The 18,193-nt window shown below is 36.5% G+C and overlaps 1 protein-coding gene across 7 annotated transcripts in view; it reads left to right on the top strand.

Annotated features, from left to right (window-relative positions):
- Window positions 1–706: 706 nt before the first annotated feature.
- Window positions 707–18,193, top strand: part of igfn1.1 (immunoglobulin like and fibronectin type III domain containing 1, tandem duplicate 1) — a 32,800-nt gene continuing 15,313 nt past the window's right edge. Inside the window, exons 1-10 of one of the 7 annotated variants that reach the window (XM_042407233.1) lie at window positions 707–725; window positions 8,738–8,823; window positions 15,351–15,470; window positions 15,706–15,848; window positions 15,971–16,070; window positions 16,203–16,247; window positions 17,213–17,246; window positions 17,399–17,582; window positions 17,739–17,852; window positions 17,935–18,103. In XM_042407233.1, coding sequence (XP_042263167.1) covers window positions 8,775–8,823; window positions 15,351–15,470; window positions 15,706–15,848; window positions 15,971–16,070; window positions 16,203–16,247; window positions 17,213–17,246; window positions 17,399–17,582; window positions 17,739–17,852; window positions 17,935–18,103 — 958 coding nt within the window. In that variant the 5' untranslated portion in view covers window positions 707–725; window positions 8,738–8,774. Of the gene's footprint in view, window positions 726–3,822; window positions 4,024–8,737; window positions 8,824–9,801; window positions 9,833–15,350; window positions 15,471–15,705; window positions 15,849–15,970; window positions 16,071–16,202; window positions 16,248–17,212; window positions 17,247–17,398; window positions 17,583–17,738; window positions 17,853–17,934; window positions 18,104–18,193 lie in introns of those variants that run through there. The other 6 variants (XM_042407237.1, XM_042407238.1, XM_042407236.1 and 3 more) reach the window with 6 other exon arrangements.

The raw sequence follows: 18,193 nt of genomic DNA, 5'->3' as shown, positions 1-18,193 counted from the left end.
GGCCTGCACTGTTGCCTAGGAAAATGTAACCTTTGAAGTCTAGCTCAGAAGATTTTACGCAGTCATTTCTAAAAATGCTGGAATTACATTTGGCAACTTTTAAAGCAATTTTCATGTCAACATTATGCAAATTAGCAAGCCAATGAATGGTACACAGACAAATATCAAACACAACTAACCATCTGTGGCTGGCAGTAATGTGGCGGCAAAATACTATATTGACCGAGACGGATCAAAATGAAAGAATGAGATAAGACATTGCTTGAGGGAGCAGACTCAAAGGAAGATATGGAATATCAAAGAATAGGTAGATATGTACGGCAAATGAAGTGGAAGGGAGGCAACGGGGAACCAGAGGAGGTGGAGTGTGAATTATGAGACAGACCATTAGAAACATATGCAGACAGTTGTAAGGAGCCAGTTGACAGGCAGGTCAAGGAATTTCGAGAATACTAAGCCATGACTGTGTATGTGCTACACCTGAAAGCAAACAGCAATATGAAGATGCAAGGAACAGCGTATGAGGGAAAACTTGGACAAGCATGTAATCTCTCATTATTCAATTGTATGTGTTTTACGCAATGTAGAATCAAAACTGGAGCTTGACCTCTGATTCTGTGGCCAGAGTGTGATGAGAGCATCCATCATCGGGGATGAAATGGACTTGACACAAGATTTGCTGATACTGAGTGTCAAGGGCCGGGAAAACAGGTAGAAACCACAAGGTAAGATAAACTTCCAGATTTTAAGAGTTACATCAATTTATGTAAGAGTTTAAGTGAAAAATGTACTAAATCTACCTCTGTATGTATCATTTTATGCTTTCAAGTCTTTTTTCAACCTTTTCTATAACCAAAACACATTAATGATGTTTCTTTCAGATTCTCAAAGTGTAAAAAATTCAGCCACTTTGATGACACGTACATTCTGTCATTCTTGCTTTAATATAAAATCAGTAGTAGTAGTTGAAAATAAAAGTCAATAATAAAATACAAACAGTATCTATTCATTTATGTATCTGTGTATACTGTATACTCTACCTGTGTGTATGAATTAATAAATGAAGATTTTATTATTGTGTCATAACTATGCTAAGTTCATATTAAGCTGATCCAGACGGTTGTATACATTTAATACAATACAACAAAAAGTCCAAAGATAAAGAAAAAAATATTTGAATTGTATTTTTAGATCTGCATGTCTACAAAAATCATAAATCACTGACAAACTGTGTCCTTTTTCAACACTTAATGAATACAAATAAATACTAATTAAATGCACTATCTTTTGAGACAAAATTGAACAACCAGTGCAATTTTTGATCATCTGTAAACCAGAATATTTCAGGATTTTCTTCAAGCTTTTCTACTGAAATTTGAAAAATTCTTCATTCATCATAGTATGTTCAATATAAAAGAAAATGGGACTTACACTAAACTTCTCCCAAATCAGACAGCTCACTTTTTTTTTTCTGAATATTTTTGAAGAGGATGTGCAGCTAAATATCTTTGGCTTCTAGATAAGTGACATGTAACATATGGTCATAAATTGGTTTAAAATGCATGTATATCCTTACTGTGGTATGTATGTGCATGTATGTATCAGTTAATAAAGTTGTTTGAAATTAACAAAGTGCAGGCAGAAAGACAGGACTGAGACTGTAGTTTTACAAAAATTAAAAAAAGAAATAATGCAAATAAATCAAATAAGTTATCAAGTTTCATATTTGCATTAAATTATTATACAATATAAGGATACAATATAATAATTCACTCTTTAACAGATAAGTCAGGCATCGCAGTAAAAATAAAGCGTGGAACAGTTTTTACGTTCTCCATCAACGCTCCCCAGACCCTGACCTAACTAGATGACATGGCTAAACCTCCAGCCATTAAACCAGTACGTGCCTTTGGTGTCATCTTTCCATGTGAGTGACCCAGTAAGCCAGATAAGTAGCTGGCGAAAATGTATGTAATCTTACGCATTAAGTGCTTATGCTTTTATGACATCTAGAAACATGTACGCCACTGTATACTACTGCATTAGACACTGAAACCCCATATAATCCCCATAGTTTTGATATTTAAAAATCTGAATCAGTACAAACCACTTTTCTTCATTCTTATTTCGTCATCTCAAAATAAAACTTGAAAGCAGAAATTTGCAATAACTTACACATTGACAATGCATGTGAGTTAAATAGTCCCAGACCTAAGACCACCTCTGACCTAAGACCAGAAAATTATACCTGGAGGCATATTTCTTAAAGTGCGACAGATTTATGGTTGTTGTTGTTTGCTAAAGGCAAAGTTCACTGGTTTTACTGTCAGGGCAAGAAAAGTCTCAGCAGTTGGGAGGACTGACATGTAGTTAAAAAAAAAAAAAAAAACAGGAGAGGGAGGTCTGTCATGCCTGTCCCTTTAAGATGTAAATTTGTTGTGCATAAATTTGGGTTGTTCTGCTATCACAGATAAAAAAAAACATGTCAAATTTAGAGGCCAAACGCTAATCCAAGCCAAAACTGATTTTCAAACAAGGGGAAAATGAAGAACAACACATTCTGTATGTATACTTCACACAGTACAGTACTACTTCAGTAAATTTAAGTTTATCATCATATTTAATACATGAACACATTTGTATCTATCAGTTTGCATTTTGATATGATCATCTACTGTATGTGTACTTCTGGTTAGGATGTTTTGTTTTGTTGGAGATATAAACACTTGTTGATACTCTTGATCATGTTTCAGATGTTCATAGGAACATAAACTCTCAACAGCTGCCCCATGTTTGGCTTGACATCCAGCCAGGAGGGGACAATGTAGCACGCCTACACATCACTTCTTAATATAAGCCTCTATGGACAGTAGCTGGCAAAGTTTACTGTGTCTTAAAATAATACAACTCTGAACATGACATGCAATTGGAATACCAGAGTGTGTAATGAAAGACGAGAGACAAAAGATTTCAAGGGCTTATGTTGAAGCCTTGAACTTTCATTTAGATGTAGCTGTGGCCAATACAGAGTGATCAGAGCCAGCCTATTGTTATAACTCTAAATCCATCCTAGTGTTTCTGATATGAACGTTTTCATAGATTGCCTTGAAGAGGACACTGTGCTCTGGATATTAAATGATTCATAAAATAAACCCCATCATTTTTCCACTTAAGTTTGTCAAGTCAATATTGACCATTTATAAATTTCTTATTTTGTTAATTAAGCTTGGCAGGAGTTTTTGGATGTACAAAAGCACTGCACACAGCGTTCTGATATTATCTGAGCACACAGAGAACTATTGATTTAAATAAAAAATATCCACCAAACTGTTTTGATGTGTTTGATGTTAATGCACTTCCCTTTTTTCAGATTTAATTTCAGGTATGTGGTTTGTAATAAAAGTGTCAACTACTGTCTTATATGTTGCACTTCATGTGTATGTATTATGAACATCCTTTAAAAATGTAAAAAAAAAACAACAACAACAACATGAGTTTGGTTCTTCTAAGAGTCTTGCTTCCTTTATTTTCATAAAGAACTGTTCAAACAACAATCTATAAATCAGGACATTAAATTTTAAGAGTTACAGGGTCATATTACCATTTCATAGCACACATAGTATACATAGTATACCCAATCTACTCCTTAACACGTGAACTCAGATATTTTTAGAATTCATGCTAGTGAGCAAACAAATTTCATCTTCATTTGTGTGGAAGCATCTAGTTCATGAGAACAAATGATTCTTTAAGAAGTATTTAACCTGCTCTTTGACCCACCCTTCATGGTGCCCCTCTGTTTCACCGCCCACTCAACCTCCAATGTCTTTGGAGTGACCACAAATACTAAAAAGCCTAAACAGCTTTTGGCAGTCACTGTGTCTAGGCAGTAGAGGAGCATCAAGCACAGACTCGGACGCTGCTGGAAGGATCTATTACATTGAAAAATTGGGAGAAGGCACAGTGTGACTAGACTGCTGCCTGAAAGGGAACAGAGCTGAGAGCACTGAGGACTGTGAAGAGGTAGGTGGCCCTCAAAACAAAGCCTGGATGAGTAAATGTACTGAGCAGAGAGAAGAAAGGGATTACAGTCAATGTCATTGTTTGCATCAGAAAGAACATCAGCATTTTGTGAGCAGATGCAGCAAATTATACAAACACGTGTACTGTAATGCTTCTGTTTACTTCTACATAGAGCTGAACTTGCTGTGCTTAAAGAGCAATAAAGTGACTTACGGTAAATTTAAGTGTTTTATGTGCTATCTAGTTTCAGTTACTCAAGTTACAGATTATGTTGCCATATTAATAATTTAGATATTCGTTAAACCTTATGCGGGATTTAGTTACACACAGATTTGATGTTGGTGCATGAAATCACTTTAGTGAGGCATGCAGGCTTCTCAGTTTGAATTTCATGTTTTTAAAATTGGGAGGCTGAATCATAGCAGTGAGGTCAGAGCTGTGAGTTTGTTGGTTGATGACTAACTTTAGATGGAGGCATCAAATCGATACGTAGCCTGAGATTCAGAGTGCTGCATGGAAGATGTGGGTTGTATTTTGGCAGAAAATAGGATATGTTTTTCACATTAAAAAGACCTGCAGAAGATTGTGGCTGATACTGTTCACTCTGTAGTCTCCCCTCCTCTCATAATTCTGTCTCAAATTGTGCACATGCAAGCATGTCTTGTTCTGTTGATAAAAATAAGAAAAGCTATTACGGTCAATGCAATTACACTTCACAGACCTGTAAGGAGACAATCAATTTGTAAGATAACATAGACATAAAAATAAAGGATAATAAAGACAGCCTGCAGTACATGACATACTATAGGTTAAGCATTTGTTTTGTATGGTGTATATGTATCAACTGTCAGCTCTCCTACAGCGATTGAACAAATGAGGAGATCCACTGGGAAGTTCAAATAACACCATTAGCGCTCATTTGACACCGAAAGGCCTTGTCATCAGGCTCAGTTTTGTTTGAGTTACACAGCTGAAGCCACTTTCTGCCTTGTACACTCAGCAGCAGTCAATGACGTGTAGTGAAATGCAGTGAGGGATATTTGAGAGGCTACCAGATGCCATTTTGAGAGTATGTGGTCAGTGGTGCAGTCATCTGCGGTGGGTGGCTGAATCACTGAGACGTGTCACATATTACTGAGACATTAGGAGTAATTCCTTTGTCTGCCATTGAGCATCTTGAAGCGTTGTTTCCACAAACTTCAAAGAACTTCAAAGACCGTTCATGATGTTTAATATGAGGTGAGGTCAACTTTAAGTAATGTCAAAGGAGGCAGTGTTCTGCACATGTCACAAACAGCTAAGGAATCACAAAATCACTGACTGTAATGATAATTCTGGTACAGTCAGTGATGAATGAAGCAGAATTAATTATGAGATAGACATTGAAAATACAATGGCAGCAAATAATTGTCACACAAATCTTTTCAATTTCAGTATTTTCATCACATAAAGAAAATAAACTCATCATATTTACATCAATGCTATTTTCTCCTTCAGGGCTGTGTGTACACAAAATAATAGTGTGAGTCATATAAACAGAAATCAATAGTAAAGCACAAAGGAAAAACATGGGACAGCAAGTACTGCAGTGACAGCCAGCCAGGCTACATACATTACATGTAATGATGTTTTGAAGCATAGCTCTTATTTATAAAGCAACAGTAATATTGACTGAAATGCGGCCTCCAGCACAAATCTTTGAGATCTCAGGAATAGTGACTGGCACAGGATCTCAGGATGTATTGACAGCTATTTTGCCTGCAATGTCTCCTCCCACTTAAGTCAGAATTCATTAAAAGAGATGAGAGCCTCAGCCAAATATTTAACTATAAATGTAATGAGCTAAAATGGCGAAACTATTCAGTGGGAGGGAAGAGGAGTGGGTTTCCTTTAATGCAAAGGGCTTTCTGCCAAGATGTCTCCTGTTGCAGGCAGTTTTGCTTTTACCATATGTGTTGTGTAGTTCATTTTCGAGACCCACCAAGAGCCAAGATCACTGCTGAAGCCCAAAACCTTTCTGAACATATGCTGGAGCACGTCTGCAACTAAAAATAAAATGCTACTACTTTCCAAGATGGCGGGTTGTATTTGCAGTGGGACATCAGGACAGACTGTTAAAATTTTAAAAATGAGGTGAAATATTGAAGTTTCGGTATTAAGTAAAATTGTGGCGCAAGTCAAAAAGAGTCAGACTTGTGTCGAATAGAGTTGTTAGACAATTTCATATTTGTTTAAAGGTCCTGAAAACCTATTTTCTCAATCATCTTACTATGAGCAATGGGATCTTACATGATCTGCAGAGTATTTGATTAGCAGAGTATTTGAGTCTTAATCTCTTTATAAATAATAAACAATCAGATTTCAAGGAGTTGGAGTACACATGCTGTTTGAACACATTAAAACCTTTTGGTAAAGCGGGTTGCATAATAATGTGTGTACTACAGTAGAAAGTATTAAGATGCAATCTAGGGCTGCAACTAACGATTATTTTCATTATTGATTAATCTGTCAATTAATGAAATAGTTGTTTGTTGTATAAAATGTCAGAAAATGGTGAAAAATGTTGATCACTCACATCCTCAAATGTCTTGTTTTGTCACTGTTCACAACCCAAAGATATTTGGTTTACTATCATAGAAGACTAAAAAAAACAGAAAATATTCACATTTAAGAAGGAATTTTAGTATTTTATCTTAAAAAAAAGACTTCAAACGATGAGTTGATTATCAAAATAGTTGGCAATTAATTTTCTGTTGATTGACTACAGCTGCAACCGCAGCTTTAATGCAATCAATAGTGACTGGTGCCTATAAAAGCAAGCATTTTGGTTATGGCTGTTCTTTGCATTATTAAGTTCATAAAGATAGGGCAGGATGAAATCACCCAAGATCTTAATAGTAATCAGAAAATCCTAAATCATTCACCAAAACCTAATAAACAAGTATTTTAAGGTAACGGGCAAAACAGAAAAGAAGACATTGTCAAAATAAATTTAAAAAAATAAAACAAAATCATGTTATGTCATCCAAGTAAACACAAAAGCACCAACAGCAGAACTCAAACAGGACTCACCTCTTCATGCCAACTACATTTTCTGAAAATCTATGTTCAGCTACAAAGTAATAATGACAATAATATAAATTGCCCATATATAACCACACCTACTTTAAGCCCCTATCCAATGAGAAGATTACGGCCTCTCAACTTGAGGTCAAATTTTACATGAACAAAAAATAGTATCAGCATAAAGTAATGCATGTGACCTTTCATAACAGAGAGGACATGACCTAACAGTTAAAATGAGTCACATGAGATACTCGTGATCCTCGTGTCATATTACACATGATGTTTTTTATATAAAACACTTGTGGCATCTTCAATGAAAATTCAAACCAAGTAAAGCCTGTGACTATACATGCCTGACAGTCACATGCTGAAAATATTTTCATAAATAATGTATATCTCAGGGTAATATAATTTATTCAACTTTATCAATTCAATGATAATATATACATGTTATATTATCTTAATGCTTAAATGTGTGTTTCTAAATTGTACCATAATTTTTTTTCAAGCCCGTCTTAAAATAACAGTTAGGTGCCCGAATGAACATTGATGTTTTTCTTGCTGCAATCATTCCTGCTGTTCATACTGACAATTACTAGATCCTCTCCAAATGCACTTACAATGTAAGTGAAGGGGGACATAATCCACAGTCCTCATTTTGAACAAAGATGTATTTAAAAGTTTAGCTGAAGATAATATGCGGCTCCAGCCGTCTGAGTTAGTCACATAAAGTGGATATTTTCCACAATTATAGTCTTTTCAGTAAAAATGTCCCTCTTTGCGTCTCAACAGACACAAGTGTTTTCCTGTTCAGCTCCAGTGGATGAAAGAGGGATTTTGGCACTAAAAAGACTGTTGAAAGTTGAAAGATATCTATTTGATTTGACTTCTTTGGACAGCTGAAGCTTCATATCAGCTTCAAGTAAACATTTAAATTCTTTTTTTGCATGGGAGGAGGACTGTGGATTTTGTCCCCCATCACTTACATTGAAAGTGCATTGTATAGGAATCTCTTAATGGCCGGTATGAATAGGAGGAATAATAACAGCAAGAAAAACACAAGTTAGTGGTCATTTGGGCACCTGACAGTTGTTTTAGAACAGACATGAAAAAATGAAACTGAAACTGTCCTTTAACTAATATGATCTGGACAGGGAGGCTTTAACAGTAGCGGTCTGTGTAACATTTTAAAATTTAGCCTAACTCTTCACACTGTTTATTTAAGGCTTTAACAAGTCCCGTGGTTAATTAACACATGTCTGCTAAGGATTCCCGAGATAGGAATTCATGTTCCCATGTTGAGGTCAACAAGTACTCTAAATGACACTGGTTGCTGCCTCTTACTGACTGGTCAGAGAAACTGCACTAGTGGAGAAATCCAGTGTGCCTCAGGAAATAACATCTGAGCAGTTAAGAGCAGCTGAATTTCCTCCAAGAGTTTTAAATAAATCTATGGCAACCTCTGAGTGGCGTCTGCTTAAATTTTCAAAAAGAGAATGAGCAACTAAAAGCACAAACCAATCCCAAAGTTAAAAAGTCAGACACCTCAAGCTCTGAAGAGAATGTCAGTCAGTTTCATGATTTCCCTTTGAGCCATGCATGTACATTGTACTAAAGATTTCCTCTTTGTTCTTCCTTTTTGCTACAGAGCTTTCTGAATCGGCAGAGCTCAAGAGGATATCAAGATGTGGAAGAGGTCAAAGGTGACCGATCAATCTGCCGCTGGGCAGACGGGTAAGTGCAGAATGATGGACGCCTGCCCTCTCTGGTTAGGTCAATCAAGGTATTTGTATTGCAGCTTTCTGCACCTCTTACCTGAGCAATGATGATGAGCAGGATCCATTTGACTTGTACAACTAATTTTGCACAAAATTAAAATTAATGTGACATTTTATTCAAGAAACACCAAACCACAAGACAAGAAAACACCTGGGAAAGTTTGCAGCGTCAAAGATTACCTAAGGTTGGTGCCTGCATCTTTTTTGAAGACATGGAATACCCAAGGCATCTGAATAATGTTGTATTATGCTGAGTGCTGACCATTTCTGCCGAGAAAACGAAGATAATCACCACAGCTATTTCTAAGTCGAAGCAGTCAAATAATATTCATGGTTTTTCAAATCCCTGCACAGTATATCCTCCATGATGTCAAGAGAACTCTCCAGCAACAAGCATTTCTTTTTATCTGACAAGGGCACAGATGCTGTTTTTCAATGGAATTTTTTTTTTCCTTTTGCTAAGTGAAAAGAAGAACCAGCAGCTTTTAAAATGTGGCGCTGACCGTATCATTCATCAACTTCTCCCCCCTTCCAAGGATGTGATTAGGAAGTTGTCAGTCAAATAAATGGTCACAGTTGCCACAAGATGAGATGCATATAAGATGCAATCACTGAAGAGCCATGTTGTGAAAAAAAATCTCAAAAAACATCAAGAAAAAAGAATTGTGTGAGTACATCTGAAGAGCAATACTGACATGCCGTTAATCGTAACACGGATGATCAACAATACCATCATGCAAGATCAATGCAACAGTCACTAGCAGCCAGCAGCTGCCACATTTGAAGAGAAAATTGAAAATGAAATGGGGTCCTTGTTTGATAGACGACAGAGTGAAGGCTTATTTGAAAATAAATTTCCTACAAATTGCTGTTTCCCAAAGTAATTGCACATAATTTCTCTCAAGCACTGCGCAGGAATCATCCTGAGACATCAGCCTCGAGCGACTCCATGGGTGATCTTGAAGTTAAGTCTAATCAGCAGTTTTACAGCACAACTGTTTACATACTGCACGATACGGCTACTAACACCTTGTATATTATTTTTGTCTATGACTAACAATTTTTCGTTGTGTGATGTGTCTATGGTCTCTGAATATTTTGTTCACCTCAAGTTGTATCTGTGTCTGTGCTTCCCATCCCTGGGTTCTACAGTATTGTTTATGTTGGTGTTTTATGTGTCCGTAATCCTGTCGAAGTTCCAACCTGCCATGGTGCTTTTGTCAGGATTCATATTTACCTGTCCTGTTCCTTCTCCTGCTGTCACGTTGCGTGTTTAGTCGACGGTTCTGAGGGAGTTCACCCAGACGACAAAGGTATGCAAGCGAGAAAGAAAACAAATTTCACAAACGATTCACCTGTATGTAAGTGCATGACTCCATGTTGGATGACTTGCATGTATGACATGGTCTTCATCACTCATTGAAAGATGTCATCCAAAGTGGATGATTCAGCTTTCAGTGTCACAACAGATGCATTTCATTGTGACATTTCAAACAACGTCCGAAGGAATACCACCTAAAGGCTGTTGCTTGAGGACACTGCGGTTGATTGCCATATGTCTATTTATCTGCAATTTAAAGGGAAAATGCCACTTTTTAAACTCACACCCACATGCTGATTAGTCCTGCACAGAATGTTGGCACAGTTCAGTCTCAATAGGTGAACTTAGTGAGCTCTACAGGGACATCTCCAAGAGGTGGCATGATCACTCCTAAAATCTGTGTGCCCCCTTTAAATCATATAACATAAAACTTCAAGCTAAACTAAACATAATTACACTTGTAAATCTGGGTAAATATTGACAAACAGAAAACAGCATGTATTTTGTATCAGTGAAAAGATTACCAATGATCACCTATTTAAGGCTAGAGTTTTACATAAAGAAGACCAAGGCAAGCTGAGTAACCCCTTTAAGTTACCCTTTCTGTATTCCCTTGAGATTTTTGGCCTTTTCATGCCGGACCCACGTGTTCTCCTTGGGTTCACTGTGAGGACTGGCACTGTCACAGATACAAAACTGCAATTTTTTTGATCCTAGCAGTTCAAAGAAGGTCTAAGGGAATCATGTGCTGTCAAGTTAACACAGACCATTGAGGTCTCGAGGAAACAAGCCGGAGTGACACCCATGACCTCTGTGAGCCCTTAAGCTTCACCCAACTCTCAATACAGTATCGTTTGATGTCTAGTACTCCCTTGACAATACTGTGAAGGAATTTTGAGCAACACAAGTGCACCACAATGCTTTGAGGTATCATATATGCTTAATATAATCATAGATACCACTTGTCTATCCCTGTTCACTTGGCCATCAAGTTAAAAATGGAAATTAGCAGTTGTAGCCAACCAGTTCTAAACAAGACTAGGTCAAAACCTAGTATATGGCTGAACCATGTATGAAACGCTAGAGGGCTTTTAATTCATAACAGATACAGGAAGTGTCAGCATTTGGCCGACCAATGGTGTAACTTCATCACTCAGTCAGTGAGTCAGTCACTCAGGGACAGATATTAGTGTTTATACGACTGGCCCCGCTGTTGAGGTCAAGAATCTCATCACACTGGGACATAAACAAATAAAAGCAAATGGTTCACCATTACTTATTGTACATGCTTTTCAGCTACATATTGGACAGCTGAGCCCAAATGACAACTAAAGTTGCACTGACGAGTATAAACACAACATCACAGAACAATAACAGTGGGAACATGTTGGAGAGTCAGCAGGTTGTGAAAAGTGCTCTGAATATATTCTTTATCATTCATTCATTCATTCATTCATTCATTCATTCATTCATTCATTCATTCATTCATTATTTCATTCATTCATTTATAGTATTATTTGGCAAGCCAGGCATATTTATAAAGCACAACTTTCAATTTTCATACACAATGGCATTTCAAAGTGCTTTACAAGGCAGAAAAGATGCAAAATAAGGAAAAAAAAAACATTTAAAAAGCTAATAGAAATTTAAAAAAGAGCAATAAAGAGAGGAGCGTGCAACATGCAAGTACAGTATGTATAAGTGTTTAATATTTAGTTTAAATTATTCTGTATACAGAATAATTTAAACGAATAAGTTTAAATTAATTTAATTGATTAATTTAAAAAAAAAAGTTTGTTTGAACTATGTGTAGCTGTGTGCTAAACACTGTGAAATGTAAGGGTACAAAATGCATGGATAACAAGAGAAAGGATAAAACTTTGTATCTGCTGCTTTTAATTCTGATGAACTCAATTAGAGTTAACTTCAGTTGTAATTTTGGAAATACTTTTCTAGTAACAATTCATCCTCAATACAGGAAGGAGTCCTTTCAACGTGATGCAAAAGCAATATAAAATAAGAAAAGTAATTTTGGAAAATGAAAAGAGAAAAGTAAAATAAAGCAGGGGCATTAAAAATAGTCTTCAATAACAACTTGGCTGGATAGATGACTCTAAAACAGAACAAACAATGAAACTGTATTAGAAATATGATGAGATCGTTATTTGAGTTATTTTCACACACATGCATTTCAGATGAGGACTGAATAATAAAACCTTCAATTATCTTAGTGATAGCAGCCCATGGACATGCTTATCCATCTGACAGCCAAGATCAAGAGCCAAGATCTCTTGAAAAGTAAGATATAAAGAGTCTGGTGACGATTACAAATGTATATCTAATATGTCATATATATATAAAAGATATACATTTTACGCAGTGTTTATCTGTAACATAAGCCATGTTAAACCTGCTCAGGAATAGCAGGATTGTCATGAATCTTTTTTAGTCAAATTTATGCCAACTACACTCCATGATTTTATGTGTTGTGACTGACCCATAAAATCAATGCCTGGCTTAAACATTCAGCTTTATATGCTGGTTTATATTAATAGGCTGATCAATATTTCCATATTGCTTTTAATGATGTTCACGTCACCCTTGTAAGTCCACAACATTAACGTTCAGCTTGTTAACAACTGCAAGACCAATGTAACGTTACCAGTGCTCTGCTACATATAGTACATACACCTCAGTAACACCTGCCACAAGCAATTTACCTCCATTGCGCTTCAAACTGCAAAATACTGCTGGGGCACCCTGCTCATTTCTCCTACTATATAATCTATAGTTTATATTCTGCCTATTGCAGGTCTTTCACACCAGGTGAAAATTATTAAAGCCCAGGGATCCCTGGACCAGCTGAACCCCCGTGATCAGCGTTCAGTGATGTCCCTCTCAAGATTACTGTGGGTTAGTGGGACTTTTACAATTAAACTTGCATCAATGCCTAATTCCAAAGACACTGGTGGACTCAGTGGACAAAAAATACCACAAAAGTGCCCTCTAAGGTGCCCACACAGTATTATAAGGTGCCCTGTAAGGTGCCTCCATTGTATGATAAAGTGCCCTCTAAGGTGCCCACACAGTATTATAAAGTGCCCTGTAAGGTGCCTCCACTGTATGATAAAGTGTCCTCTAAGGTGCCTGCACAAAGGATAAAAACATATCAAAGTTCTGTACTGACTGTCTAGTGGGTAAATCAGGATGAAATGCCCTATAGAGTACCTCTACATGTGACAATCTGAAATGAAATGCCCTCATGGTGCCCTTTCAGTGGAGTAAAATGTGATAGTGTCCTGTGAAGAACCCCCCAAAAATGAGAAAACATGATGTGCCTTTAAATGAAGAGGATGTAATGTAGTGTCCTATGATACTGTTGTAATGGGGTGAGCTGGGGGTTCTGTATGGGTGCCCTTCTAGTGACAAAAAATAAATAAATAAATAAAAGTAAAAAATAAAAAACATACTGAAGTGCAGAATTGGTTGCCCTTTCAATGAAAAAAGGTGCCCTATAGGGTCAGTGTATGGGAGAAAAACATTGTGAAAGGGGGGTCCATTGAATGTATCAGGTGCCCTTTATATTCTTTCGCTCCTGCCCCTGAGACAGCCTGAGTCCACCACTGTCCAAAGACAAAAATGTAAATCACTCAGAACATAAGCTACAATAAGTTGGACCCATATCGTTTAGACCCTGTCTCTATAAACTGTAGAGGGCAAATCATTTTTAATTCCTCCAAACATGACATATTTGTCCAATTTTCCCTGTTTTGAACGCTCACAAATTTAGACTGAACTGTGCTAAGAAATAAGAATATTATGTACAGAACTATCAATGAATATAGGAGTTTAAATTAATTATATATGTCCTTTCATGACCATGCAATGCTACAGACTCTTTGCAGGACAGTTTATCACAAGCAAATTACCTTCTTTCTATCATATCTCTATATAGCATATAACAAGCTGCATACAGTTTAGCAAATTTAGGCCAGTCAGAAATGCTATATAATTATTTGCAATTAAACCACAATGAATTTAGTTGAATAAGAAATATTCCAATAAATATTAACTCATGTTTTCAACATGACATAAACATTCATGTTTATGGCAAGAATACTGAATTTATCATAACACTGTTAGCTTTTGGGGTCTTTGACTTACATAAAGCATTATACAGTCACTTCAGGGTGCATGATTATACACTCAGGATGAAAAACTCACCACTAATATCACCAGGCTTGTGAGGTGGGAGAGTCCAAAGTACATTATTACAGAAAACTCGGTTAGGTCTTATTTTACAAAGCTACTACTAAACTTGTCTTAATGTATAAAAAAGTTTTTTTTTTTTCTATAATCATTGAATTCATAGCATTTCTCTCTCTGGAAAGGTTTCAGATGTTTGTACTGCTCATCACGATGGCTGTTAATCCAATGGGAGATCTCAATGTTCTCCCTGTCGTGAGGGTGTAAGGTCAGACTAAAGCCAACAAACTGGAGATGTAGAGTAGGTGGAGATCTAAATTAACATACTAGCATTCTGTTTTTGCAAAAATAGCAACAGAGTTTCTACTGAGATATTAGTACAAAAAACCTTTGGCTCGGTCAAATAATCCTAATGGAAAACTATTTTACAGTAAGGTTGAGCTGGAAGACAGTCATGCTAGTTAGATTCAGAAATTTTGCAGTTGCTTCTATTATCAGTTTATTATACAGTATTTAGGAAAAAACATAAAGAGGATTAAGCTGATATGAAAATACTTATGCCAGCTACTTGGTTGCATTCACCATTAGGTGTTCATTTTATCTTTTCTTAGCCCAGATAGTCATTATTGTGGCATTCTCATCCCAGAACATGTCACCTCCTTCAGGTGAACACTTGACACGCACATTTGTACAGTATGTGTCTATGTGTGAAGTTTACACTGGCAAATGTTTACTGGGTAACTTGTCTGGGTTTTAGATATGTACTGTATCTATCACCCACTTAGAGTCTTAGTAAGCTCTGCTTAAAAATGTATTTTTTCGTCAAACATATAACACTTCTGTTCACTGAATTACAGAGGTGCCTCCTCAAAATATCATAATTGTAGTTTATCTTTACCTGGTTCCCTCTATACATTAAGCTTGTCTAATTGTTAATATTTTTTTTATTTGATTAGGCATCAAGATTAAGTCGAAAGTGCCCGGTGTCATGATAACGCAGTTTATGGAGGAACTTCCAGAGGGAAAGACAACTCCAGATTTCACCCGCAAACCCATTGCTCTGACTATTCAAGAGGGTAAGGGTAAACAAACAAACAAATAAGGATATTAATCATCATACTTTTTCATAGTGCCAATTCATTTTCTTCTACTCTGTAATCCCAATATCAAGACAAACATACGAAAGACACTATTTCAGAAATATTTAATTGTATTATTAGAATATCAGTAAGAAAATGTGGCCTTAATCTGAAGAATACTAAAGAATTACTAAATATATTACAACAAATAATCTGTCCCTTTTTCCTTCAGGTAAATTTGCCATCTTTAAAGCCAAAATAGTGGGCAATCCAACACCTACTGTAACATGGAGCAGAGCTAATGGAGAAATTAAGTTTGATGGTCACATGTGCCTGCAGAAGTTTGACAACGCATCTCATGAGCATACCCTTGAGGTAAACTTTGTAGTAGCAGTTAAAAGGTATAAATTATGACCATCTGCAAAAAAAATCCTAACAATCAACCTGCTTTCAGTGATGGTAAAAATGCAATTAACTTTGGCATTGCGTTTCGGTAGTTTCCAAAGGTGACTCCAGAGGATGCTGACACCTACAAGTGTTATGCATCAAATGAATATGGAAGGGCTGTTTGCACTGTTGTCTTGAATGTTATTGCAGGTAAGACCCTTAACACTCTTTGAATCACTGTTTCTCTCAAGTATGGTACATAACAATGGTATTATATATATTCTTGGCATATTGAATTGTGTCAACCAGATGATGAAAATGAAATTTATTGTTTGTTTACAGTTGGATTCTCTAAAGCCAAGGAACTTCAAAAGGTAGAAGTAGAAGGTGAGGCTTCAAATACATTTTGGCCTTCATGGTTTTAGATGTGGTAAGCTTCATATTTATTTTCTTTGGCAAGGCAACTTGGGTTTATTGGCTGTTGGGTCAGGGCACACCATCTTAAGGTTAAACATTATCATGAAAAGTGAGCTAATATAAACTGTCCCTGCTCCTGTCAGACAAAACAAGGACCCAGTAATAGACAAACTAGCAATGCAATTAAAAACACATTTATCACATTTTTACAAAAGGGAATTGAGCAACCAGCTGTATACATTAATACAGGTTGATGGTTTGCATTTAAGCTATCAATACTACCAGCAGTTCAATTTCTCTGTGCTACAACCTAGCCCATAAATTTCCATAGCAACATGACATTTTATTAATTAATTGGAAATATTTGGAAACAAATGTGCCTGTCATGGTTCATCTGTCACATCAGCATAGTGTCACTGTGACACCTGACACATTAATGGCTCTCTAAGACACTGAATTTTTGAACAGCAGCACCAAAATGTGTTAGGCTGTATAAACCAAACACAACGTGCTCTGGTTCACCAACATGGACGGTCGGCAATCAGCCATCTTTATTTTTGTTACAGTTTCCTTTTTGCCAAAAAACATCAAAGGGGCAGCAGAGATTAGAAAGATCAGAATGTCAGTCATTCCAGCTTTCTCTGGCCTGAGCACTGTTAAAGACGGAGCTTAACGTAATGTTTGATCATTCAGATAATGTGTGCGAGGAGCAGAATTTTATTTGGGCATGAAGGGATACTCTTTAGGGTGTCAACTAGATACAATTGTCTCCTTTCTTCTCTATTACCTATTAAGCTGAAAACAAAGCTTTAATCAATGCATTATAGGTTTAGTACAGTTAAATGGAAGCTGCTCTTTTTGAATACCTTTGTACAAGATAACGCATGACACAAATATTCAGTGATGGACTGATATTTCTGGCTATGGTTCCTCAGATGTAGCGGAGATGAGAAGCAGACTTAAAAAACGGTGAGTAAATTATTGTAAACTTAACTGTTTGTTGTTCAAATAAACTGTTTTATGACAGTGATCCATACAGTGATTTTTCTATGACAGTATGAGAGAAATTGTTTCAGTGGAAACATGATTTTTTTTATTTTTTATTTTATTTTACTCTACAGTAATCCTGATGGAACACGTGAACAAAAGCCAATGTTGCTAGAGGACAAGATCTGGGAAATTCTTCTTAGTGCAGACAAGAAAGACTACGAGCGCATCTGTGCTGAGTATGGTATCACCGACTTCCGCGGCATGCTGAAGAAACTTAATGATATGAAGAGAGAGAGAGAGGAGGAGATTGCGGCGGTACGGGGCCTTTAAATTAAGCTTTCATTATATTAGAAGACTCTCCAACAAAACATCTCTCAGTGCAGATCTGTTTTGTTGTTTGTTAGTGTTTGCTGTCTTTTTATACAGGCAGCCTCGTTCATTTTAATAATTCATTGTTCTTTTAAAATCTAGTTTGTATCACACCTCAGTACACTGAAACATATTGAGGTCAAGGACAATGACTGTGCAACATTTGAGCTGGACATGGACCTCAAGGATCCTTCCAGCAAAATCTTCCTGTACAAGGTGAGGCATTAAGTTCTACGTCCAGTATTGTCTTGCTGATTTTTTAATGATCTGATTATCAACACGTTCCTTAATACTGCAGGATGGTGTCATGGTTCCATTCGCAAAAGAAGAAACCGATGGGGTAAAGCACTGTCTGAAACAAATTGGCAAGAAATTTGTATTCACAATTAAAAAACTAGGCAAAGATGATGCTGGACTCTACTCAGTGGACGTTGAGGGCGTCAATGTATTTTCCACAGAATTTAAAGGTAAATCTTCAAGGATGTGATAAATTAGATTAGAATAGATTAGATGAAGTTACTTTTCAAGGACTAACTGATACACAATGATACAATCAG

Source organism: Thunnus maccoyii, chromosome 3 (genome assembly GCF_910596095.1).
Source record: "Thunnus maccoyii chromosome 3, fThuMac1.1, whole genome shotgun sequence".
Classification (NCBI taxonomy): Eukaryota; Metazoa; Chordata; class Actinopteri; order Scombriformes; family Scombridae; genus Thunnus; species Thunnus maccoyii.
Note: the sequence above shows the minus strand (reverse complement) of the source record. Positions and strands in the feature narration are given on the sequence as shown.